The 27,821-nt window shown below is 43.1% G+C and overlaps 1 protein-coding gene across 1 annotated transcript in view; it reads left to right on the plus strand.

The window, feature by feature from the left end:
- LOC111961300 (contactin-associated protein-like 4) overlaps positions 1-27,821 on the plus strand; it is a 198,404-nt gene that overhangs the window by 17,928 nt on the left and 152,655 nt on the right. The window contains exon 2 of the mRNA XM_023983461.3: positions 13,351-13,461. Coding sequence (XP_023839229.1) covers positions 13,351-13,461 — 111 coding nt within the window. The remainder of the gene's footprint in view (positions 1-13,350; positions 13,462-27,821) is intronic.

Genomic DNA, 27,821 nt, shown 5'->3' on the forward strand with positions numbered 1-27,821 from the left:
CCATCTATCTGATGCTGTCTGGTCCAAACTAGTATGACATTGTTGCTTCCTGTAGCGTTGAAAGGAAGGGAAGCCAGTGAATATTTGGCCTCCCTTGATAAAAAAAAATGTAAAAAATGTGCCAATCAGCATTGAGCTAAACTAAGCGAGCTCAACTGTGAATGGTCCTGGCGCACCAAAGGAAGTTTCAAGCCAGCTTGCATTGTTGAATTGTTGTGTCTCGTTGTGTTGTTGTCCTCTGGTGTCTAGCTAGCTAAAATGATCCCTTTCCTAAATTAGCCATGGATGGAGATAGGGATTTGGACTTGCGGTTTTACTTAATTCTCCGTACTGGCTAATGATTGTAACGGCGATTCTGATCCAACCATTAATTCATACATTGTTGTGGCCCTGGCCTGAAAGGATGGAAGTTCAATATGTAGCTAGATGTAGAAGGCTAATGTTAACTAGCTAACTTTGCCCATGAATCAAAGTTAGGCTAGCGAGCAAGCATTTTAGCCAGCTAGCCTAGGACAACAAATATTAAAGGGTACCGTATGACAGAGTGATAGACCGTTTCGTTAGAACCTCTTGGCGCACGGATCCCTTTAACGGGATCCTTTTCGTAAACAATCGCTGAATTGCAGAAGCCAAATTAAAAAATATTTTAAAAAATATTTATTTTCATGAAATCACAAGTGAAATATACCAAAACACGAAAATATGCTTTACAGCGAAAGCAATCCAAGCGTTTGTGAGTTTATCGATCACTAGACAAAACATTACGAACAGCTAGCAGCAATGTAGATTTGTCACGAAAGTCAGAAAGCAATCAAATTAATCGCTTACCTTTGATGATCTTCGGATGTTTGCACTCACGAGACTCCCAGTTACACAATAAATGTTCCTTTTGTTCGATAAATATTATTGTTATATCCAAAAACCTCCATTTGGTTGGTGCATTATGTTCAGAAATCAACAGCCTCGAGCGGTCATGAAGGGCAGACGAAAATTCCAAATAGTATCCGTAAAGTTCGTAGAAACATGTCAAACGTTTTTTTTATAATCAATCCTCAGGTTGTTTTTAACATAAATAATCGATAATATTTCAACCGGATGGTAAACTATTCAATAAAAGAGATAAAGAAAATGTCGAGCTACAACTTTCGCACGCATTAACTAATCGAAGGACATTCAGCTATCCAGTGACGCGTTTTGATAAATCTCATTCATTTTTCAGAATAAAAGCTTGAAACTATGTCTAAAGACTGTTCACACCCTGAGGAGGCCATAGGGAAAGAAATCTGGTTGATATCCCTTTAAATGAAGGAAAGGCAGGCAATGGAACAGGGATTTTTCAAAATAAGAGGCACTTCCGGGTTGGATTTCCTCAGGTTTTCGCCTGCAAAATCAGTTCTGTTATACTCACAGACAATATTTTGACAGTTTTGGAAACTTTAGAGTGTTTTCTATCCTAATATGTCAATTATATGCATATTCTAGCATCTGGGCCTGAGAATTAGGCAGCTTACATTGGGAACGTTATATTTTCCAAACATAACAATTCTGCCCCCTAGCTTCAAGAGGTTTGAAAGAGAGGAGGATGGCATTGGCATTTCTCTACAAGTAGGGTGAGTCAACATCTTTTTGTACTTGCACGAACACGCACGCACGCACACACACAGAAATCAGAACCATGGACCCAGATCATATTTAGCTTACTTTGATTGGACTCAATTGTTTTTGGTATATTTTAGGTCTCAATGTCTTAGACTAAGCAGAGGTGATTTGATGATGTTGAAATGTTGAAGTTGAAATGGTGGTGGAATAGTGGAGGCTGCTCCTGATTTCTTTGCGACTTGCGGTAACTCTCTGTGGTTCTAAATCAATAGTTGCTTAGTTGTCCAAACATGTCGGAAACATTAACTTGCTTGACCATGCTGTGTAGGTCATGCAACTGTCTGTTTCATGCAATATGCTTTGTGGACTTCACTGGACAGAGGTTGCTATCCGGTTTTGTGATAAAACAAAGGTGTAGTTGAATTTATTCTTATTGTCTCGGCTGCAAGGCATATGAACTAACAGGTTTTGTATTAACGGGGGGGAGGGCTTGGCTTCCCCAGTGATTTTACCCACACACCGCTACTGACTATTAGTATAAGTGAAGTTAACTGAAGGATGTCTTTTGCTATAATCTTCATTAGCATGATAGCAAGGCAAAGTGTTGCAGTCAGTGAATGTTCCTTAGTGTGGCTGTCCTCTAATAATAAACGTGTTTGAACCCGGTCACGTGAGTGACAGCCTCGCAGCTGCTGTCTGCTTGTTTCAACTCTGTGTCTGCGTGGTATTGTAAAGAGAGTTAAGACTGGGCAGACTGACAGATTCAGGATAAAGAGTTGTTTATTCATCCTCCCTTTGATCGTAGCCTCCTCTGATTACATGTGTCTTGGCTGCGGTCAACCTTGGTGCTACAGTATGTTGTTATTGTAAAGTACAAATTATTGTTTTCATATCATTTCAAAGACAGAAGATAGTTTGTTTGGTGAGCTGAGCGCGATTTATCCATGGACGAGGATAGCTATTGTCAGCTATTGTTAACTATTGTCTTGCTGCATTGTTTAACTGGATCATTTTGGTGGAAGCTGAAGTTAGGAGGCGTCACAAGGATGCCAGGTGTGTTTGCTGAAGGCCACAGCAATGAGGATCAAACACCTCTCTCTTTGTGTTTGTTTGCGCATCAGTACACGCACACACACACACAGTTTGTTAGCGCAGTAGCAGAGCTTAAGCTTGCCATTTGACGGCTTCCAGAAAGGAAAGGGAGAGAGGGGGAGAGAGAGAGAGAGAGAGGGAGACAGAGAGACTGCTGGGAGAGGTATCTGACTGAGCAGCAGTAAATGAGAAGTTAGAGGAGAGCTAGCGAACATTTCTGTCTATTAGTGCCAGTAACAACAACATCAGAGAGAGAGAGAGAGCCCTGTTTGCTTGCTCACAGTTACAGACACGCTGATTATGCGTCGGCAGTCTAGTGCAGCTATCCTCCTGTGTGTGTGTGTGTGTGTGTGTGTGTGTGTGTGTGTGTGATGTGTGTGCTGTGTGTGTGGTGTGTGTGTGTGTGTGTGTGTGTGTGTGTGTGTGTGTGTGTGTGTGTGTGTGTGTGCGTAACTGCTGCAAAGCAAATGACCTCTGAAACATAGCAGGGTTCCAATACAGATTGGAGAATTGGGGCTTGATAATGCCCCATTACAGGCTGCAGCTATCATAACCTCTCAGTGATTGGATAGTTTTGCTCTGGAGAGCCAGATCTTGCTTTTGTGTAATAGCAGTCAATGACAGTTCACAGATCACACTACAAGGCAGTTTGCAGGCCCATTAGTACATTATTTAATGCTCACTCACCACTATTTCTGCAGAGCCATCCTGTGCTCATGTAACAGTATTACTTCTGTCCCTCTCCTCGACCCAACCTGGGCTTGAAACAGGGACCCTCTGCACACATTGACAACAGTCACCCTATAAGCATCGTTACTTATCACTCCACAAAAGCCACGGTCTTTGCAAAGCAAGGGAAACAACCACAGTACTTCAAGGTCTCAGAGTGAGTGATGTCACCGATTTAAACGCTACTAGCGCGCACCGCTAACTAGCTAGCTAGCCTTTTCACACTGGTCACACTCACATGCTGCAAAGAAAGGTAATGGTCACTCCTTCAAAAGACTGGCTCACAAATCGTCTTCAAAAGCCATAGACGGGACTAAAGTTGATTATCCATGTTTTTGACTGATTTGACGTTTGTGAACTTTTTCCCTTTGACCTATGCTCTAGGTCATTCACAAACTTCCTCCATCGGTTCCATATTCAGGCGTATTTTGTTAGAAATTAACTTCCGGAATTTTGTATTATTGTAGATGCACCAGTAGATGTGCAGAGTATCTTTTGGGGCCAATATGAAATATGAAAAACAAGGTCTAGTAAGTACATTTTATTATTTGGGACATTTCTTTCCCTGTGGAGGTTGGTTATGCATGTATTTCACTCTACAGAAGCTTCTGGCTGCTCTACTTCCTGTGGCAGTCAGTGCAAATGTTATAGGATGTGTCCCGAATGGCACTCTCTTCCCTATATAGTGCACTACTTTTGACTAGAGCCTATAGGGAATAGGGTGCCATTTGAGATGCAAATACCGCTAACCACATTGTGCTAGCTGGCCACAAGCACAATCTGTCTCTCCCTCTCTCTGTCTGGCCAATTAATTCCCTGCCAGAGGAACAAGCTAATTTACTGAAGCACCCCTGAAAAGTCACTACATTCAGTTAACAAAGGGGTCTTCAAACATTTCTTGCCCAGGGACCCCCACCCAGGTAAATCAGCGACCCTGTATTTAGATTAGTACAAGACATCTTATCACCAGGTGAATGATAATGGCAAGGAGAATTAATCAACATTTGGTAGATAGTTTTTCATAATTTTTACCTCCCTATTTAATAATTGGAAGAGGAAGTGTTAACTCTAACATAGCCTATTAGCTAGAAATGTAACTCCTAACACATTTTTGTTAATAACTTAGCTGGATAAACAAAGGTTAGCTGTCACACCCTGATCAGTTTAACCTGTCCTTGTTATTTTCTCCACCCCCTCCATGTGTTGCTTGTTTTCCCCAGTGTATTTATCCCTGTGTTTTCTGTCTCTCTGTGCCAGTTCATCTTGTATGTCCAAGTCAACCAGCGTTTTTTTTCTGTTCTCCTGCTTTTGCTATTTCTCCTTTTTCTAGTCCCCCTGGTTTTGACCCTTGCCTGTTTCTGGACTTTGTACCTGCCTGCCTGACCATTCTGCCTGCCTTGACCTCGAGCATGCCTGCCACTCGGTACCTCCTGGACTCTGATCTGGTTTTGACCTTTTTCCTGTCCACGACCATTCTCTTGCCTACCCCTTTGGATTAATAAACATCTAAGACTCCAACCATCTGCCCCCTGTGTCTGCATCTGGGTCTCGCCTTGAGTTATGATAGTTAGCCATGTGTTGGGAAAATATATTTACATTTACATTTAAGTCATTTAGCAGACGCTCTTATCCAGAGCGACTTACAAATTGGTGCATTCACCTTATGATATCCAGTGGAACAACCACTTTACAATAGTGCATCTAACTCTTTTAAGGGGGGGGGTTAGAAGGATTACTTTATCCTATCCTAGGTATTCCTTAAAGAGGTGGGGTTTCAGGTGTCTCCGGAAGGTGGTGATTGACTCCGCTGACCTGGCGTCGTGAGGGAGTTTGTTCCACCATTGGGGTGCCAGAGCAGCGAACAGTTTTGACTGGGCTGAGCGGGAACTGTACTTCCTCAGAGGTAGGGAGGCGAGCAGGCCAGAGGTGGATGAACGCAGTGCCCTTGTTTGGGTGTAGGGCCTGATCAGAGCCTGAAGGTACGGAGGTGCCGTTCCCCTCACAGCTCCGTAGGCAAGCACCATGGTCTTGTAGCGGATGCGAGCTTCAACTGGAAGCCAGTGGAGAGAGCGGAGGAGCGGGGTGACGTGAGAGAACTTGGGAAAGTTGAACACCAGACGGGCTGCGGCGTTCTGGATGAGTTGTAGGGGTTTAATGGCACAGGCAGGGAGCCCAGCCAACAGCGAGTTGCAGTAATCCAGACGGGAGATGACAAGTGCCTGGATTAGGACCTGCGCCGCTTCCTGCGTGAGGCAGGGTCGTACTCTGCGAATGTTGTAGAGCATGAACCTACAGGAACGGGTCACCGCCTTGATGTTAGTTGAGAACGACAGGGTGTTGTCCAGGATCACGCCAAGGTTCTTAGCACTCTGGGAGGAGGACACAATGGAGTTGTCAACCGTGATGGCGAGATCATGGAACGGGCAGTCCTTCCCCGGGAGGAAGAGCAGCTCCGTCTTGCCGAGGTTCAGCTTGAGGTGGTGATCCGTCATCCACACTGATATGTCTGCCAGACATGCAGAGATGCGATTCACCACCTGGTTATCAGAGGGGGGAAAGGAGAAGATTAATTGTGTGTCGTCTGCATAGCAATGATAGGAGAGACCATGTGAGGATATGACAGAGCCAAGTGACTTGGTGTATAGCGAGAATAGGAGAGTATAGGAGAATAATATATGTCCAAGTCAAGAAAGCTTAACAGCAGCCAGCGGCACTTGCAGCGATTTGTACTCACGGGTGCTTTTTCAAAGCCTATGTCAAGGACTCCAGTGAGTGTATTTAGCTCCAATTAGGGTAATTTGCTCAATATTAGGAGTTGAGAAATAAAATCATTAGAAAGAAGATATTCTCCTCCTTTCTACTGTTGGTGTGTATACTGAACAAAAATATAAACATATGAGGAAATCAGTCAATTGAAATACATTTATTAGGCCCTAATCTATGGATTTCACAAGACTGGGAATACAGATGTGCATCTGTTGGTCACAGATACCTTTTTTAAAAAAGGTAGAGGTGTGGATCAGAAAACCACTCAGTATCTGGTGTGACCACCATTTGCCTCATGCAACGCGACACATCTCCTTCGCATAGAGTTGATCAAGCTGTTAATTGTGGCCTGTGGAATGTTGTCCCACTCTTCTTCAATGGCTGTGCCAAGTTGCTGGAAATTCACGGGACCTGCAACACGCTGTCGTACGCGTCGATCCAGAGTATCCCAAACATTCTCAATGGGTGACACGTCTGGCGAGTATGAAGGCCATGGAAGAACTGGGACATTTTCAACTTCCAGGAATTTGTCTACAGAGCCTTGCGAGGTGGGGCCATAAAGGCGGCGGATGAATGGCATTACAACGGGCCTCAGGATCTCGTCGTGGTATCTCTGTGCAGTCAAATTGCCATCGATAAAAGGCAATAGCTTATGCCTGCCCATACCATAACCCCACCGCCACCATAAGGCACTCTGTTTGACAACTTTGACATCAGCAAACTGCTTGCACACACAACGCCATACACGTGGTCTGCTGTTTTGAGGCCGGTTGAACATATTCTCTAAAACGACGTTGGAGGCAACTTAAGGTAGAGGAATGAACAGAAGATTATCTGGCAACAGCTCTAGTGGACATTCTTGCAGTCAGCATACCAATTTCACCCTCCCTCAAAACTTGAAACATCTGTGGCATTGTGTTATGTGACAAAACTGCACAGTTTAGAGTGGCCTTTTATTGTTCCCAGCACAAGGTGCAACTGTGTAATGATCATTCTGTTTAATTGGCTTCTTCGTATGCCACACCTGTCTGGTGGATGGATTATCTTGGCAAAGGATAAATTCTCGCTAACAAGGATGTTAAAAAAAGTTTTAAAAAATAAGCTTTTTGTGTGTATGGAAAATTTATGGGATCTTTTATTTCAGCTCATGAAGCATGGGACAAGCACTTTACATGTTGCGTTTATATTTTTGGTCAGTGTAATTCAAATTCATTTTCTGTTGTTGCTAGCGATATTTATATAAACATTTGTGGAAAAATGTACTTTAAGAGAAATAAAAATAATAATCGCAGACCCTCTGCAGTAGGGGTCAGCGGACTCCAGGTTGAATACCCCTGAGATAGCACATTAGGTTGGGTGTGTAGTTACCATTCTGCTCTTCAATCTGTCTGGAGACTGAGACTATAGGCCCCATGGGTCAAAATAGAGTGGAGCCAAGTTGTACAGAATAGAACGGAAAAAGGGAGCACTGCGGTTTAGTTTGAATTGTTAGTGTTCCATGACATAGTTCTGTTCCACAAACAAGCCTTTTATTGGCCCTCATTAGGGTATATGTCTGCTGAATGCAGCATGGTCTGAATTGTTTTACATATCCAATATACAGTGAATATGACTGAACTCTTGGCGTTCAGTCCAGTGCCTTGCCCAGGGTATGGCTTCTTATCCATACTGTATTTATATGTGTTGCTTGTGAAGGTGATGCATCATCTTCATCAGTAGTCACTCTCCAGTTCCATCATCTGGACTGTGGGCAGATTGTTATTTCAGCAAAATGTGAAATGGGACACACTAGATGGACAGTAGCTTGTCTCACTCTATCGGCTGGAGCTCCTGCCAAGGATCAGTCCTTCATCAATAATGATTAAACACTTCTGGTGGGTTCTGAGGCCACTGACACTCCCTGAGAAGTACTCCTTTGAACGAGGTAATGACTGCATCCCAACTGGCACTCTGTTCCCTATACGACTTTTGACCAGGTCCCAGAGCGCACTATATAGAGAATAGGCTGCCATATTGGGACGCACCCAATATCTAAGGTATAGTAGTATTATGTAGCGAAGCATTATAGAGAATCCAGCTAATTATTACATATATTGTGTTCCTAAGACGAAACAAAACATGACCTTGGTATTGAAGTGTTGTTTTGGGATAGAGCTAGCTGAAGGAATGAGGTGCAGTAGCTAGGTGGCTCTAGCACAAGGAAAGGTGAGTTTTCCACCAAGGTTCAGTGGATGCGAACAACCCGATATTCAGCATTTACCTCCAATTTCTGCCTCCGCACAACGGACGTCTGTGCACGACTGATCACAGAGTCAGTCAGAGACGTGGGTACCCGGCACTGAAATGCCAAACTGAACGCCGATAAAATGCTCTTGTGTTTTCAAATGCTCTGCTCTTTCTGTCAAGTGGTTTTCAACGAGAACTCTCATTAGTGATTATCAACTTAGCTTTTACTCCTCTGCTCTGTTTTTGGAGTGCACTTTCCCATTTCCCACTCTAAAACACTATAATTGAAAAGCTTTTCACACTGAATACTCAACAAACAACCCTAATCTAGTCATTGAGAGACAGAGGATGTAGTTTGGTCATGAGGAGAGGATGTGTGCACTACTGATAAGAGGTTCGGCAAGCTGGTTTTTATAGCATTATCTAGTTGAAATGTCATCATCTAAAATGCTATTTGGAGAATAGCAAAAACAAGCAAAACTTACCTCAGCCATTATCACATTGGTTGCTGTAGCTTCACACCTCAATCAATCTACAAAAACGTAGACTATTAGCTGTACAATTAGTCGCTACAGATGAACTCACATTAACTCAGCATCGGGTTTGAAAACTATAAGTACGTACATTATGGTAAACAAATACGTTTGCTGTACATAACTTTTTGTTGTTGCAGTTTTATAGCTAATTTCCTGCAATTCTACATATTTGTGACCGACCGGCTCAAATCTGTCTTATGTAACAACATTTGAAATGGTGTTTTTTACATTGGATAAAAGTAGAGACCCAGAGCTAGAAAATGGTATATCAGACACTACAGTTGAGGAACAATGGGAAAGTAATTATGCTTTGAAAGTTGATCAACTTGTAACCCAACTTTTCAGAAAACGTCCCTTGAATTCTTTGGTACACCTACTGGAGAGCTTTTGTTTGTCTACACCCATTCAGCATTGTTCACACCCTCTTAAGCCTTAGCCCCACCCATCCCTTTAAGGAGTCACATGTGAGGCCATGTGCTAAACAGAGTGAGTACGGTAGTGTACTAAACAACCCGTTTTTAAGACTAAAGATTGATGTATACTACGTCTATCGACATGTCTGTATAGAGTTGTTGCAGTGACATCATTGTCGTTATGAAGAAGTATAAACACAAAAACAACAGATATCAGCAGCCTGACGGTTCAAAATAGCATAACTGGTGTATTTGAACACCAATAAACTGTTTAAAAATTAATGTAGTATATGTCAATCTAGAAAACCAGGCACCTAAAAGCAACTTTCTAAACAATGGTTTGGTTTGTTTCTAGCTTATTAGCTAGCTAACGTTAAGTTCAAACACACCAAGACAGTTGCGAAGAGGGCACGACAAAACCTATTCCCCCCTCAGGAGACTGAAAAGATTTGGCATGGGTCCTCAGATCCTCAAAGGTTCTAGAGCTGCACCATCGAGAGCATCCTGACGGGTTGAATCACTGCCTGGTATGGCAACTGCTCGGCCTCCGACCGCAAGGCACTGCAGAGGGTAGTGCGTACGGCCCGGTACATCACTGGGGCCAAGCTTCCTGCCATCCAGGACCTCTATATCAGGCGATTGTCTATGCATAGTCAATTTAATAACTCTACCTACATGTACATATTACCTTAATTACCTCGACTAACCGGTTCCCCCTGTATATGGCCTCACTATTGTTATTCATCTCATGCTCATTTCACAATGAGCCCTTCCTCCTACCAGCCTCCTCTGGTGTATTCGCATGTGTATGTGCGTTTGCATGTGCCAGCCAGTTCACCCGTGATTCAAGTCAGTATTCAATGTCCAGCCATGTCTGAGGAAGACGTGAGATGACATGGATACCAGCCACTAGGGGAAACAGTGAGCGATGTTCAAGTAGGTTTCGTGAGCAGTGAGCTACATTCAAGTAGGTTTCGGTTTTGCTACGCCGTTGTGGATGGGGATGGTGGATGTGCGTAAGCTTCTGCCTCCAAAGGTTGCAAGTTAACAATTAATATGTTGGATTCACGTCTCCTTCGCAACCAAAAATCTGAGTTAAAGAAAAGGACTAAATCAAATCATACTTTAAATGCACTTTAAATAAAGTTTGACTAGATTTTGTCCTTCGCTTTAACTTAGACATGAATCCAACATATACATCTTTAATTTGTAGAAATTAAATGGAATTTAAACCAGACTAAAGTCAGTGGCACAAAATATGCATCTCCTTCAAATTTTGATAATCAAACACAATTAAATATCACTGTTGCAATACAGCAAATAACAAATTATATGTTGGATTCTGTCACGATCGTCTTGATGAGAAAGAGTGGACCAAGGCGCAGCGTGTGCAAAATACATTCTCTTTTATTTTAGAGAAAAAGGAAAAAAAATACGCAACGAACACTTTAACAAACTGAAACCAAAACAACCGTGAAGCTAAAGACGTAAGTGCACACACACGCTACAAACGTACAACATAGACAATTACCCACATTAACCTAGTGCCTATGGCTGTCTTAAATATGGCTCCCAATCAGAGACAATTAATGACATCTGTCTCTGATTGAGAACCATTCAGGCAACCATAGACACAGCTAGACACCTACACTAAACACAAACCCATCTACTCTACTTAACCCTCTAAACCATACAACCACCCTAGACAATACAAAAACACATACATTCCCCATGTCACACCCTGACCTAACTAAAATAATAAAGGAAACAAAGAATACTAAGGCCAGGGCGTGACAGATTCAGGTCTCCAACTAAACCAAAAATAAAAAATGAGGGTTTATTTGTTTATTTGGATCCCCGTTAGCTTTAGCAGAAGCAGCGGCTGCTCTTCCTGGGGTACACCAAAAACACAAAACATGACAAGTAACAAAACATTGATAGACTGATAGACAAGGACAGTCACACAAATGTAAAATACAACGATATGAAAAACGAAAAATAATACAAATAATACAACTAAAAAATTATGTTTGTGTTTGTGTCTCTGTGTGTTTGTGTCCCTTCACAGTCCCCGTCGTTCCATGAGATGTAGTTTAATTAGTTTTTAAAGGTCATTTTTCTGTCTGCTTGAGTAATTGGAGAGGGAAGGGAGTTCCATGTGATCATGGCTCTGTACAATACTATGCGTTGCTGTGAGTTCTTTTTTGAATTTGGGGACTGTGAAGAGACCCCTGGTGGCGTGTCTTGTGGTGTATGTATGAGTGTCTGAGCTGAATGTTATTTGATTATACAGAATCTGGAATTTCTAAACACAGTAATATTTCTCATAAAAACTGGAAGAGAAGCAGTTCATCTCCCGTCAATCCTCAACCAGGAAAGACTGGCATTCATGTTGTTGATGTTGTTCCGTATGTGCTGTAAAGGTCAGGGTGTGCTGCTTCGTTTTGAAGCAGCTGCTTCTTTGCTAGGTCTTTCTTTGCTGCACTTGACCATATTACTGGACAGCAATCAAGATGGGACAAGACCAGAGACAGAGCCTGAACAACTGGTACAGTTGTTCTTTTTTATAACAGATGTACCCCTCGCCATCTTCACAACAACTTTGTCAATATGACTTGACCATGATAATTGACCATCCGATGTTACACCTAGGAGTTTAACTCAAAGGTCACACCCTTTATGCACAACTCCAGGTTAAGCCAGTGGCTCAGATTAAACTATCCAAGCATTAGATACATCTCCTTTAAATGCTGATATCTGGTTGTCAACCAAACACTATTTATTATTACTTATCTAATACAGTAAATAGTCTAAAGTTAGGGCTATCTTTCAAACAAATGTGAAAGTATTTTTTCCACCTTAACACGAGAAACACATCCGTGGCCACATGTTGAGGTTACTTTAAGTATACTGTAAATGTCTTCTTATGTAATCATAGAAAGTGTGCATGTTCGAGAAAGCATGCAAAGTTCGCAGGTCCGTGGAGATCTTTACAATTGCTATAATAATCTGTACAGAATCTCGAACAACGTTGATCACTTGCACTATGTACTTTTAATGTAATCTCAACTGCAATCCATGTTTTTTTTGTTGCGGTATTAGATGAAGCACAATGATAACACATTAAGTTGTTGTATAAATCCAACATATCTGGCGTTGTATTCCCATTTGAACTTGTGCTTTTAAATGGTTGAAAGTGCAGTGATAGCACATTTATATGAAAACTAAGGGCTCGATTCAATCCGTATCACCAAACTTCAGCGCTATCGCGCGATTGTAGTTTGTAGGTGACATTCCCGCATTTGTGGCGACCGCATTCATTGCAAACACTACATATGTCAGCTCAATCGAAAATTGCCTTTACATTTCAAGCGCGCTATTGCGCAGAATTTTGGCGAATCGAGCCCTAGATCCCGAATCAGACATTGTTTTCCCATTGGAATTTGGTTGTGCTTTTAGATCGTTGAAAGCATAGTGATAACACATTGAGAATTCAACAAACAAAATCTGTCTGTCTTTTTGAGTGGGTGAATAAAGGTTGAAATCTCATTGATCAACATCTCAAACAAATATTACCCACATTTCCACATTGAAATGACGTGGTGTGACCAGTGGGACGGTACTCATGCACACAACATTTGTGAAGGTGTTGGAACATAACAATGTGATCTGCACTCTAGCGATTTTAGTTATTATTAGCATATTAGCATCCTGTGACATCACTTCAATGGTGTCATTGGTGGATAGTATTGCTGCTGACAGAGAGCAGTAACATCGTGTTAAATGTTGGTCGACATGGTGATCAAATTGTGACAAAATGGAAAATAGTGTCTCTGAAATTGCTTTAAACATGGTCCCTCCCTGATGATGTTTTAGACTACATCTCTGAATAATTTGGAAATACTGTACTAATAATAATGTTACTAATAGTTCACCTGTGAATGTAAAGCATAACCCTGTCCTTTGTTGTTTTCCTGTTTGCTTGACAGACAGCTGTGATGGCCCACTGGTGTCCAGCCTGCCCCAGTCCTCCTTCAGAAGCTCATCACAGTTATCCAACAGCCATGGACCCGGCTTTGCCAAAGTCAACAGGAGAGATGGTGAGTACTGGACATTGGACACATTTCCCTGATATGGACACTGTATTGATTGTAGGATTCCTTAGTATCTCCACTGTTATTTCGAGCCTGTATTCCGGCCGTACACAGTGGGCTGCTGCGTTGTGGTGCTCAGATGCTCAATGCGGAGAGGGAGAGAGAGGGTTGGATTCCCCACAGGACTGTGCATAGAGAACATCAAAGGCAGGTTTCGTTTCAGCAGCAGCAGTAGCGCAGGAACCAAATCCCATTTTTTTTCTGAATTCCCTTGCTGGTGACAGAGAGCTGCTGTTACCTCATCCCCAGCTGGTCGCCTACAGTGGGTAGATATTGGAATACTCCATTACAAGCACCAGCGCAAGGTCGCCCTGCTTTACCTTTGCAATGCATCTGAATTCATCCATAAAAAAAATCAAAAGGGGATTGGTTGGTTTGTTGTTTGGTTTGGATGCTGAATGCTGATCGAAGGGTATCCTTGCATTGCTTAGAGGGGGAAATGCTATCACGGTGGTTCTTTGTATGAATGTTTTAAAACGGGTAGGGTTGATCTATTTCGTGGTTTATCCAACCTGGAAAGCAGAAACTCAGATGGGAATAGGAGGGATTTTTTAGCAGCCACATAACAGGATCTTGTGCACATGATTTTCTTCGACTGTGAGACCAAAGCAATCTAAGCTTGCTGGATGCTTCTTCCAAGCTGTCTTTGATGGCTGTAGCAGCAAGCACACTGTTGGTTTTTCACTATTCCCATCTGAGTTGATCTGAGTGAAGTGGATCAATAGGTGTCTAAAACTGTCTATGGTATTATCAGTTTGGTATACTGTATTTCTCTGTGTTTGACCATGATGAAGTTGTATCAGTCAGGTTAAGCGTTTTTTTATATCAGGTAATATATGCACCAGAGCAAAGCTGGATGAAATGACTATATGTTGCTACACAATAAAACAGGTGGTTCTGTGCCAAATTAAGTTTCTATAAGAGCTATGCTCATACAGTTTTAAATGGAACCTTTATTGTGCTATAAAGAACCGTTTCCTAATCCCCTTAAGGAGCCGACCCTTTTTTCAATTTTCGCCTAAAATGACATACCTAAATCTAACTGCCTGTAGCTCAGGATCTGAAGCAAGGATATGCATATTCTTGATACCATTTGAAAGGTAAAACTTTGAAGTTTGTGGAAATGTGAAAGTAATGTAGGAGAATATAACACATTAGATCTGGTAAAAGATAATACAATGAAAAAAACATGCGTTCTTTTGTATTTTTTTTGTACCATCTTTGAAATGCAAGAGAAAGGCCATAATGTGTTATTCTAGGACAGGCGCAATTTAGGTTTTGGTCACTAGATGGCAGCAGTGTATTTGCAAAGTTTCAGACTGATCCAATGAACAATCGCATATCTTTTCAAAAGGCACATTTGGGCAAAAGACTACACAAATGTGCCTTTTTTTATTTATTTAACCTTTATTTAACTAGGCATGTCAGTTAAGAACAAATTCTTATTTACAATGACGAGCTACCAAAACGCAAAAGGCCTCCTGCGGGGACAGGGGCTGGGATTAACAAAAGAGACAACACAACACTACATAAAGAGAGACCTAAGATAACATAGCAAGGCAGCGACACATGACAACACAGCATGTTAGCAACACAACATGACAACAACATGGTAGCAACACAACATGATAGCAGCACAAAACATGGTACAAACATTATTGGGCACAGATAACAGCACAAAGGGCAAGAAAGTAGAGACAACAATGCATCACGCAAAGCAGCTACAACTGTCAGTAAGAGTGTCCATGATTGAGTCTTTGAATGAAGAGATTGATATAAAACTGTCCAGTTTGAGTGTTTGTTGCAGCTCATTCCAGTCGCTAGCTGCAGCGAACTGAAAAGACGAGCTACCCAGGGATGTGTGTGCTTTGGGGATCTTTAACAGAATGTGACTGGCAGAACGGATGTTGTATGTGGACGATGAGGGCTGCAGTAGATATCTCAGATGGGGGGAGTGAGGCCTAAGAGGGTTTTATAAATAAGCATCAACCAGTGGGTCTTGCGACGGGTATACAGAGATGAGCCGTTTACAGAGGAGTATAGAGTGCAGTGATGTGTCCTATAAGGAGCATTGGTGGCACATCTGATGGCCGAATGGTAAAGAACATCTAGCCGCTCGAGAGCACCCTTACCTGCGATCTATAAATGATGTCTCCGTAATCTAGCATGGGTAGGATGGTCATCTGAATCCGGGTTCGTTTGGCAGCTAGGGTGAAAGTGGAGCGATTACGATAGAGGAAACCAAGTCTAGATTTAACTTTAGCCTGCAGCTTTGATATGTGCTGAGAGAAGGACAGTGTACTGTCTAGCCATACATAAGTACTTGTATGAGGTGACCACCTCAAGCTCTAAACTCTAAGAGTGTAACGGTCGTCGTCGTCTGATGAGGAAGAATCGGACCAAAGCGCAGCGTGGTAAGTGTTCATGATTTTTATTTCAACTGAACACTAAAACTAAATAACAAAGTGAATAAACGAAACCGAAACAGTCCTGTCAGGTGCAGAACACTAAACAGAAAACAACTACCCACAAAACACAGGTGGGAAAATGCTACCTAAGTATGGTTCCCAATCAGAGACAATGGTAGACAGCTGTCCCTGATTGAGAACCATACCCGGCCAAAACAAAGAAATACAACACATAGAAAAATGAACATAGAATGCCCACCCAAATCACACCCTGACCAAACCAAAATAGAGACATAAAAAGCTCTCTAAGGTCAGGGCGTGACAAAGAGGTAGTAATCACACCTGTGGGGAGAGGGGCATTCTTCTTACCAAACCACATGACCTTTGTTTTGGAGGTGTTCAGAACAAGGTTAAGGGTAGAGAAAGCTTGTTGGACACTAAGAAAGCTTTGTTGTAGACATTTAACACAAAATCCGAGGATTGCCTATTTTCAAGTTCATAATTGTGCACTCTCCTCAAACAATAGCACGGTATTCTTTCACTGTAATAGCTACTGTAAATTGGACAGTGCAGTTAGATTAACGAGAATTTAAGCTTTCTGCCCATATCAGGTATGTTTTTGTCCTGGGAAATGTGTGTTACTTACAACCTCAGGCTAATCACATTAGCTTAACCATCCCATGGGCGGGGGGGGGGGGGGGCTGGACAGCGATTCTGTATAGGTTTTAAGAACTATTAAAAAAAGGTTCTGCTATGGTTACAACCTGTTTTGGTGCTGTATAGAACCATTAATGGTTCTTTATAGAACCTTAATGGATGATGGTTCTATAAAGAACCTTTCACAGTCTCAAAGGTTCTACAAATAACTCGCTGGGTGTACCATGTTTCAGGTAAGACCCAAGTGCAGACTGTGTAGAAGTACAATTTTTATTGTAACAACTGGGGCAGGCAAACGACAGGTCAAGGCAGGCAGAGTAGTCCAGAGTCGTGGGCCAAGGTACAGGACGGCAGACAAGCCCAGGGGTCAGGTCAGGCAGAGGTCGGCAATCCAGAGTTGGGGCAAAGGTACAGGACGGCAGGCAGAGTGGTCAGGCAGGCGGGCTCGAAGTCAGGACAGGCGAGGGTCCAAACCAGGAGGGCGGGAAAAGAGATACTGGAAAAAGCAGGCGCTGAGACACAAACCGCTGGTAGGCTTGAACAAACAAGACGAACTGGCACAGACAGACAGAAAACACAGGTATAAATACCCAGAGTATCAGTGGGGAAGATGGGCGACACCTGGAGGGGGGTGGAGACAAGCACAAGGACAGGTGAAACAGATCAGGGCGTGACAGGGTGAACATTTCTCCCTTTCATGTAATGATGGAGTATGTAATCGGTTGTTTACATGGCAGAGGTTACATGGTTGTTTACTCGGTTGCCTCTCAACAACCACTCTTCTATTTGACCTTTGACCACTTTTTAAGGTCACACCCTGTTCTTTTATGTGACTGGAGGAGGATCTAACATGGCATCACAAAGGATTGAAACAGTGATGTTAATTACAAAATGCACTAGATGACAATATCCCAGTTGTTCTAAGAAGAAATCAATGAATCAATTAATGGATTCATCTAATTTACATCTCTGTCTGGAAAATGTAACACTCAGCATCCTCTAGTGTTTCTCAGATGATATTCACATTACTGATTCAATTTGCTGACTAAATGAACAGTGGTAACTGTCAAAAGCGTCATCATTTTGTCCTCTGTTCAGTTCTACTGGTATAATATCTTCTCACCAGGCTTGTTTATTATTAAGAATGGTCTTTCGTGATCTGACAACTAAGTTGATTGAAATAGTGAATGAAATACTTCCATTCACTAATTATAATCAGAGAACAGCAACATGAGAACAGTGGTGATAGGATTGCATACAGTATATAGTCTGTAAGGTCATTGTGTAAGAATGGCCTATTGTATGATCCATGCAAATTATATTGTTTGTCCTCAGACTGTCCTCAGAGTCGATTGGTTGGTTCCCCTCTCTAGTCAATAATATAATATAAAAATACATTTAATTTAGGAGACGCTTGTATTCAAAGCGACTTCCTGTCATGCGTGCCTACATTTTACATATGGGTGGTCCAGGAATGGAACGCACTACCCTGGCGTTACAAGCCTCATGCTCTACCGTCTGAGCTTCAAATTAGAATTAGAATGCTATTCAGGCCCACCATTCTGCACTTTCACTTACACACACCAACCCACCAACTATTCTACACATGCTGTGATCAGATATGCGCCATGTCCAAGCAATCCAAGGTTGTGTAGAAACATGAAAAACCCATTGAAATCCAGTCAGGATCAGATCTGGTTAAACCCTCTCCCTAGGGGGACAATAACACATTATGGCAGGCCAGGTTTTGATCTCCATTTGACTTATATTTTCTCTCTGTCACGCTCTCGTTCTCTCCTCCAATAAAACATAATTAGTTTACTTAGTTCAACCCAGTTTCTCTCTCGTTTTACTCCCCCTCTCCCTATCTCTCTCTCTCTTTCCTTTTCTCTCTATCTATCCCACCCTCCCTCTCCCCTTTCTCTCATTACCTTTCCATTCCCTCCCTCCTCTTCTCGCTTTCATACCTATTCTGCGCTCTCTCTTCCCCCCCCTTCTCTCTTTCTAATAACTTCTCTCTCTCCTTTTCCCTTTCTCATTCCCTCCCTCTCATCATCAATGCCCTGTCCCCTTGAATACAGAAACGGTGTGTTTAATTCTAATTATGAGTTACTCTGTCTCCAGTTTAAAGGGAAACGTCATCTCTAGACACTATTTGGGATGTTTTTCCAGGCTCCCTACATAGTTATGACTGACGAGAGGTGTTTCAGACATAATTATGTACCATAGAGGTATTATTTTATTTTTGCGGTGGGAGACCGCAAAATGAATGGAGTCATGTTTTGTAGCAATTATTGTGGCCTTTGTGTTTCACCGATTGCAGGATCACGCTAGAAGTTAGTAGATATGGTTGTCCTTGTTCAATCGAACCATTGCTATCTGCCACGACATTGCAACATATCTAGGTTGACTCATTTTCCCAGGCCTTGTAAAGACTACAGTCTGATGGGAGTCCTACTTCCTTTTCCAATTGTGTTCCCACCCTCGAAGGCAGGCTTATCAAAACGGGGTCGGTACTAGTTTCACAGGTTCATAGTTTCACAGCTATGTTACCGTGCACTGTTTATCCGAGATTGCTAAATAATTACAATAGCTGCTAATGAATCCTCTTTACAAGAAGAGCTGGACGACGAAACCGTATGTGGGACATACAGCCCTATTTATTTCAGCCCGGAATACACTGAAGAAGACTTGAGACAGCTAGAACAAGAATAACGAGACCAGCAAGCAGCGATGGGGAGCCATGGTCAGGCTCCGAATAGTGCTACCTATGCGGGTGCTCTCCAGCCATGCCGACAGATGAGAAATGTCTGTGCTGCAACAAATTCAACCACGAACAGTTCTTACTAGAGAGGGTCAGTGCAGACCCCATGGATCGTGTGTGACAGACCATCAAAGTTTTGACGCACATATGGATAGAGGGGTGCTGGAGACGTTATTCAGAACCTCCAAGAACAACTGTCAGCGGCAGCCTAGACCAGCTAGACCAGCTAGACCAGCTGCAACAAATTCAACCACGAACAGTTCTTACTAGAGAGGGTCAGTGCAGACCCCATGGATCGTGTGTGACAGACCATCAAAGTTTTGACGCACATATGGATAGAGGGGTGCTGGAGACGTTATTCAGAACCTCCAAGAACAACTGTCAGCGGCAGCCTAGACCAGCTAGACCAGGAGGGCAAATGACAGATGAGTAAGTTATTTTGCTGGCGGTAGCTAGCTAGCATTATAAGCTCTCTTTTTACACAAGGCAGTGTTGATCAATACAGTATAATTTTGTGATCGATTCGGCCATAACGGGGCTCGCTAGTACCACTAAAGGCCAAGCTAGTTAGCTTGGTTTGCTATACCCAAAATGTACTGTAGCCTAAAGTTATAGCTAGCCTCAGTGCATCTCATTACGAGCAAAACTGAAGAACTGTTTTGATGATGGTAATGAAGACTAAAGGAATAACTTTGGGTTTATGACATGAAACAAAACAAAAACAGCGTCTGGACAGGGGGAACAAAAACTACATTAATGCTGACACGGAGATGAAACTGAGGAATAGACAGATATAGGGGAGGCAATCAATAAGTGATGGAGTAGAGGTGAGTCCAATGAAGCGCTGATGCGCGTAACGATGGTGACAGGTGACAGGTATCTGTCTATTCCTCAGTTTCATCGCCGTGTCAGCATTAATGTCGTTTTTGTTCCCCCTGTCCAGACGCTGTCCTTGTTTTGTTTCATGTCGGTTATTTATTAAATATTCACTCCCTGTACTTGCTTCTCGTCTCCCAGCGTCTGTTCTTACAGTAGCATAGTATAAAATGCCCAGTATGATGGGCCGCCTGGTGCGCTTGAGCGCCAGAGAGGGGGAGCGGGTGCAGGCGTGACAGAATCCCCCCCCCCTTAGGGGCACCACCCGGCGGCCCACCAGGGCGAGCCTGACGGGCCGGCCGAGGCGTGGGAGCTCGACGAGCCTGCCGAGGTGTGGGAGCCCGACGAGCCGGCGATGCAAGAAAACCTCTCGAGCCAGCTAAGGCATGGAAGCCTGACGAGCCAGCTGAGGCACTCCCGGTTCCTTCGGCAGTGGCACCCGGACCCAACGTCACCAACAAAAAAAAAAAAAATCCCTGATGCTTCAAATTGGGGTGTCAGCGTTCTGTAAGGACAGACACTGGGAGGCGAGAAGCAAGTACAGGGTGTGAATATTTAATAAATAACAAAACAAGAACAGCGTCTGGACAGGGGGAACAAAATGAGAAATGCTGACATGGGGAGGAAACTGGGGAATAGACAGATATAGGGGAGGCAATCAATAAGTGATGGAGTCTAGGTGAGTCCAATGATACGCTGATATGTGTAACAATGGTGACAGGTGTGCGTAATGACGGGCCGCCTGGCGCTCTTGAGCGCCAGAGAGGGGGAGCGGGAGCAGGCGTGACACCTACAACATCAGTCTAACTGAATGTGCATATTATGTTGGTTGAATGTTTTAGGCAGGGTCCTGAATGTTCTTCAGCTGGTCTGGCAGACCTTCATGAGCTCCATTGTCCATGGACTCACAGACTATACACTTTGGCTCTTGCCAGCATTGTGCAGTCAAAGGTGATTTAAACTAGTTCCTGGTGCTGCAGATGTCGATGGGATTGGACTCTGTAAATAGAACACACAGGCCAGTCACTTGCGGTAGTTCGCTAGCTAACGGTTAGATACGGTCCGGCAGGCTGTAGCTAACGAAACCTAACGTAGCTATCGTTAGCTTGCAAAGTAACCAATGAAATGTTACCTCAGCAGCCTGCGCTTGCTTGAAGTTTTCACATCCAAGTACTGAACACCATACCATGAATAAACTTTACAGTTGTTAATAGTTCTTCGCAAGCTGATGTTTTATGAACGAGTGGCTGGTCCAGTAAGTAACATTAGCTACCTGTTGACTCTCAATCTCAACTGGAACCATCTCGACAGGGGCTGTACTACATCCTGAAATCACTATGAATTCTGGATATTGTGGTTCGCTTACAAGCAGGAAATGTAGATGGTCCATTTCTACCGGAAATGTAGATGTTAATAATATATTCATGGAGATATACAGTGTAGAAGAATTTCGGACAACTTCAGTTCATGCCCTCGCCAAATATCCCCTCGTCAGGTAATCAAAGTGAAATTAAAATCCATTCATTGAAAATAACTCTATAACGAACTATTGGCTAATCACATATTGATCTATTTCCCACTCCTGTTTCATGGTCTGATTGGTCTCTCCATGTATTTGGTCCGGTGAACATTTACCTTAACTGGCAGCTCAGCCAGATGCCAGCTTGGAAAGGCCTATCAGCGTTGCATTGGCCTAATTATGTTGCAATTAAACCTCCCTAATTCCGCCCGGTGTTTTCCCTCTGACGATCTGCCATGCTATTCATATGGCCATTATTGGAGGGTTTATGTCACCCAAGACCCCGCACCCTAAACGGCTCTCTACTTCTCATTAATTTGCTAGCAGGTGGAAAAACAGTACATTATTGATGAGAGAGTCGCCCGTTCATTAGACACGCATCTGTTCTTCACTAAAAAGCTGGTACAACTTGCCAAAGTCATGTCGGCCATGATTTCCCCATCTCTTCTCTTAAAGAGAGAGAGAGAACAGCACACACCGGGCCTGAAATAGGTTCTTAACAGAGCTGTGTGCATACCAAATGGTATCCTACTCCCTAAACAGTGCACTACTCCCTATACAGTTCACCATAGGGCTCTGGTCAAAAGTAGTGCGCTATGTAGGGAATAGGGTGCTGCCCATGTTGCTGGGTATCAGAAGTGTCCGGTGCGAGAGAGGCAGGTTGAGGTTACCATGGTCAGAGTTGTACAGAAGGTGTTGTATGCTTAGGCAGTGAAGAAAGTAGAGGATGGGTCAAGGATGAGGGATCCTATGAGGTTCCCGGTGAGTAGTAAATGTATTTTGCCAGTACAAAGTGATAGGCCTACGAATGAAATGTGCTTCAGTAAGAGTGGCTTTTAGCATTCAATGCCATGGTTACCAACTGTACTGCAGAAATGGAACATAATTCACAGAAAAGGTGTTGTGATGGCAGCTGCAGAGAAGTACTTTGGTTTATGAGATTATACCGCAGACGAGTTACAGGGTGAGTTGAACGGTAGCATCCCGTCCTCCCAGGCCGTTGACCTGGTGTAGGATCAGGTAAGGTCAACGTAGTGGAACGGGGTGGTGGGTTTTTAATGAGTGTAGGGTTAGTTGGCGGAGTACTTTTCTTCATTTTCTCTTTTTCCCGTTTTTGTTTCAAAGTCTAAAGGATTTACACTCCAGTCCAGTTGGTGGCGGTAATGCACCTTTTTGGTTGCAAACCGCTATTTAAAAATCACAGAGGAAGACGCAAATAGGTTGTCATTTTAGAATCATCCCATAACAGGAAGAGAATGATTTGAACTTCCTGGTTGGAAGGCCTGTCATACACAACATGACCAAGTCTAAAGAGAAAAGTATGAAGTGGAGGGAGAACAGGGCTTAGCATGTCTTTCGAAGAGGCTAAAAATAGATCTGGGCTTGGAAAAGTGTAATATTTTCAGAAGGAGTTGGGTAACTGGTTAAGGGAGGAGGATGGAGGGACAGAGAGAGGAGGTTGAAAAGACTGAGGGAGGTAGCGGATGGGTTTGAATCTGTTGACGCTAACAATAACAATGTTCAAACAGAGTTAGCCGGTCGTCAGTTTGAGTTCAGGAGGTGAAATAGAAGGGGTAGAAGGTGTTGTGAGGAGTTTGAGCCTTGCATTGATGGACATGGTTATGATGAAGATACGTTTGGTCCAGTTGGAGTGACATTTTTGGAGAAGTGGGTCCTTTCCTTTTGGCAAATCCATTTGTGGTTTCAGTGTGTGTTGGAAAGGAGTTGGGTGCACCTGTAGTGGACTTGTGATATTTGTTTGTGTTTCTTCTGACCAGAGGGAGCAGGCGCTCAGTGTCACGCGGCTTGGGTCAAGATCTGTTTCTTGCTTGGCTTTTAGGAACACTGCACCATTGAAAGGAGTGATGTCTGGGTTAGCGTTACGTGTGGAGGTGGGGCAATTGAAGTTGAAGATTCCTGGTGTTTGTGACGCCTGCCGTTTGGTGCGTCGCAGGCCCGGTGGTGAGCGTGGTGAAACAGAGGAGTCACTATCAGTCCTTTTGAGTTTTGAGTCAGTCTTTACCCGATAAAGTAATGTTAGGATATATCATTATCCTGTTGTCAGAGCTTTTGTGGCAAATCCACTGCATTGTTTTAGGTGCAACATGTATGGGTATGTTGCAGCAGTGTCTAGGAGGGAGATTCCAAGATCTGGAAGGTGTGCAGGAGTGCATGGGATAGAGGATTATGTCATTTTGGGGGATACAGTTGTGGCTGGTGCGAGAGAGGCAGGTTGAGGTTTCTAGAGTCAGAGTAGTGCAGAAGGTGTCGTATGCTGAGACAGTGAAGAAAGTAGAGGAGGATGGGTCAAGGGTGAGGGATTCTGAGAGGATCCCTGTGAATAGTAGATCTGTGCCAGCAAAGAAGGATAGGCCAATGAGTGATAAACGCTTAAGGTTGGCTTCTTAGCGTTCATGGCAATTATCAAATTGTTATCAGAAATGGAACGTAAATCTGAGAAAATATATGTTGTGGTGGCAGCTGCAGAGAGTACTTGGGGGTACGAGATTTGACTTCAGAAGAGTTACAGCGTGTGTTGCATGGTGGTGTCTCGTCCTCTCAGTCCGTTGGCCTGGGGTAGGATAAGACAGGGTTAAAGTAGTTGAATAAGGTGATGGGTTTTAATGAGTATAGGGTTAGTTGGTAGTGTAATAAAAATATATGTATCTTTTTTATTGATTTATTTTTTATTTTGACCAGTTCCCCTTTCTCATTTTGTATCACAAAGTGTAATGGAGCTATACTGTAGTTCAGTTGGGGGCGGTAATACAACATATTGGATGCCAACCGCCATTGAAGAGGAGAAAGAGATGTATTGCAACAGAGAGGTAAGGCTTGATTCAATTTAGAAACCCGGCAGATACATTGGTCAGTCTTAGCGGAATTCACCACTGATCTCTGAAGGAAAATAGTTTTTCTGTAGAACCTTGGAGGATATAGTGTTTGCAGTAGGGGACAGTGGGGTACATGTAAGTTGAGCCAAAGGTGTAAGTTGAGCCACCCTTGTTTCTAGGAAACCATACACAACATGAATTATTTGACCAAATATTTAGGAATATGTCAACGTTTATGTTAAGGTAGAAACCAAATGGAACAAGTGGTAAGCGATTTTAGAAATTTCACGATCCTTATATCGAAACCGAAGTAGATCATTTGTGACCCACCACCTGGATTCGGTCCTATGCAGCAAAATTAGATTTTTTTATATTTTTTACATTGAATAAAAGTAGCGACTCAGAGCTTGAAAGTTGTGTATCATAAGGAACAATGGGAAAGTCATTCTGCTTTGAAAGTTGATCAACTTGTAACCCAACTTTTGAGAAAATGGTCCTTAAATGTTTTGGTACACCTACTGGAAAGCTCTTCATTGTCTACACCCAATCAGCATTATTCACACCCTCTTATTGCAGAATTCAAATGTGAAGCCATGTGCTAAACAGAGTGAGTAATGTTCTAGACAAAGTGGTGAAAGTAATAGGAAAAATACACTATAGTCCTTGGCCTATATTCTAATCTGACTTTGGTGCAGGTCATGTTGTTCTTCACAGTACAGTCTCTGGTAAACACACACCATATCAAATAAAATCAACTATTATTTGTCACATGCATAGGATACAGAAGGTGTAAACGGTACAGTGAAATGCATATTTGCATAGCAGCAATATAAAAAATATAAAGTATCCAGATAAATATTGTATAAATATTCCATAATTAGTAGATGATGCTTACCCAGACACACGTGTTGAAATTGACGGGTCATGTGAAAGAAATGCTGAAACCACCTCCCAGTCACATCTAGCTAAGTGGATGGGTCACTACTGTCTAGACATGTACACATTCATGAAATACAATAGATGATCGTAATCACCCTCAAACACACCTGGCTAACTTGATGGGCCATGTCATTTTGTTTAGACATGTTTAGACATAGCTAGCTAGCTAAACAATGAACCTAATGATGCTGGGAACTTGGACAAATACGTGACGCCACTGATCTTCAGGTCGGAAAGTTTGTTCCCGAGTTGGATGACAGTTGATTTTTCCCAGTTAGAGCTATTTTTTCTCCAGACTTCCCAGCTAACAGTACGTTTTAACTTGCAATGAAAAATAGTTTCGGCCAAATTTTTATACATATAATATCTGAAAATGTTGCTAGCTTGACTATTAGCCATATACATGGATGAACGCTTCTCCCTATCCGCCATGAATGCCATGGTTGCCCTTAGTTTGAAGATGTAATCCGGAGACGGGTGTTTTATACAATAGCCTTTTGTGTGTCCTCTTTTCAACTGCCTCTGCATATTTGCAATCAAACGGCTGCATTTACTCCCTCTCCTTACCTGCCATACTCTGCTTCCACCGGGCATTACACTGATTTCGAAACTCGGTCGACTTCTTCTGTGACAACAACACTGTTGGTCGCCGTTTCTTCACCATCACTGTCATCAGAAGGGTCATCAGATGCAACACTTTAGCAGTTCTTCATGATATATCTTTTTTAATGTGGTACAAAGGATTATTTACACATGCTGATCAGCTCATTTTATAGCATGAAGCATGCTACATGGCAGACCAATCTGAACTCATCTCTCGGCATGTCCAACCCATCCATTATCTCAGCCGATCATGGCTAGATCGTGGCTTCTTTTTCCGTGGCTAAACCAATTAGGCTCGTAATTTTACAATTGTATATGTATTTACAGATGGCACACAAGCATACAAAACGGTATAGATAATCCGGGTAGCCTCAGATAATAATATCGACATAAACGCTGATTCGGTGAGTGAGTTTTTATAAGGAAGTGCATAGGAGATGTTGTACCCACTGTGACTATTAAAACCTACCCTAACCAGAAACCGTGGATGGATGGCGGCACTCGCGCAAAACTGAAAGTGCGAACCACTGCATTTGACTATGGAAAGGTGACAGGGATTATGGCCGAATACAAACAGTGTAGTTATTCCCTCCACAAGGCAGTCAAACAAGTGAAATGTCAGTATAGAGACAAAGTGGAGTCGCAATTCAACGGCTCAGACACGAGACTTATGTGGCAGGTTCTACAGACAATCACGGACTACAAAAAGAAAACCAGCCACGTCACGGACACCAACGTCTTGCTTCCAGAATAACTAAACACCTTCTTTACCCACTTTGAGGATAATACAGTGCCACCGACGTGGCCCGCTACCAAGGACTGTGGGCTCTCCTTCTCCGTAGCCGACGTGAGTAAGATATTTAAATGTGTTAACCCTTGCAAGGTTGCCAGCCCAGATGGCATTCTTAAGCGCGTCCTCAGAGCATGCGCAGACCAGCTGGCTGGTGTGTTTACAGACATATTCAATCTCTCCCTATCCCAATCTGTTGTTCCCACATGCTTCAAGATGGTCACCATTGTTCCTGTACCCAAGAAGGCAAAGGTAACTGAACTAAATGACTATCGCCCGTAGCACTCACTTCTGTCATCATGGAGTGCTTTGAGAGGCTCGTCAAGGATCATATCACCTCTACCTTACCTGCCACCCTAGACCCACTTCCATTTGCTTACCGCCCCAATAGGTCTACAGACAACGCAATCGCCATCACACTGCGCACACTGCCCCATCCCATCTGGACAAGAGGAATACCTATGTAAGAATGCTATTCATTGACTATAGCTCAGCATTCAACACCATAGTACCCTCAAAGCTCATCATTAAGCTAGAGGCCCTGGGTCTCAACCCCGCCCTGTGCAATTGGGTCCTGGACTTCCTGACGGGCCGCCTCAGGTGCTGAAGGTAGGAAACAACATCTCCACTTCGCTGATGCTCAACAAACACAAGTTTGCAGACGACTCTACAGTAGTAGGCTTGATTACCAACAACGACGAGACAGGCTACAGTGAGGAGGTGAGGGCACTTGGAGTGGGGTGTCAGCAAAATGACCACTCACTCAATATGAACAAAACAAAGGAGATGATCGTGGGCTTCTGGAAACAGCAGATAGAGCACCCCCCATATCCACATAGACGGGACAGCAGTGGAGAAGGTGGAAATTTCCTCGGCATACACATCACGGACACACTGAAACGGTCCACCCACACAG

The sequence above is a fragment of the Salvelinus sp. IW2-2015 genome, linkage group LG4q.1:29 (assembly GCF_002910315.2).
Source record: "Salvelinus sp. IW2-2015 linkage group LG4q.1:29, ASM291031v2, whole genome shotgun sequence".
Classification (NCBI taxonomy): Eukaryota; Metazoa; Chordata; class Actinopteri; order Salmoniformes; family Salmonidae; genus Salvelinus; species Salvelinus sp. IW2-2015.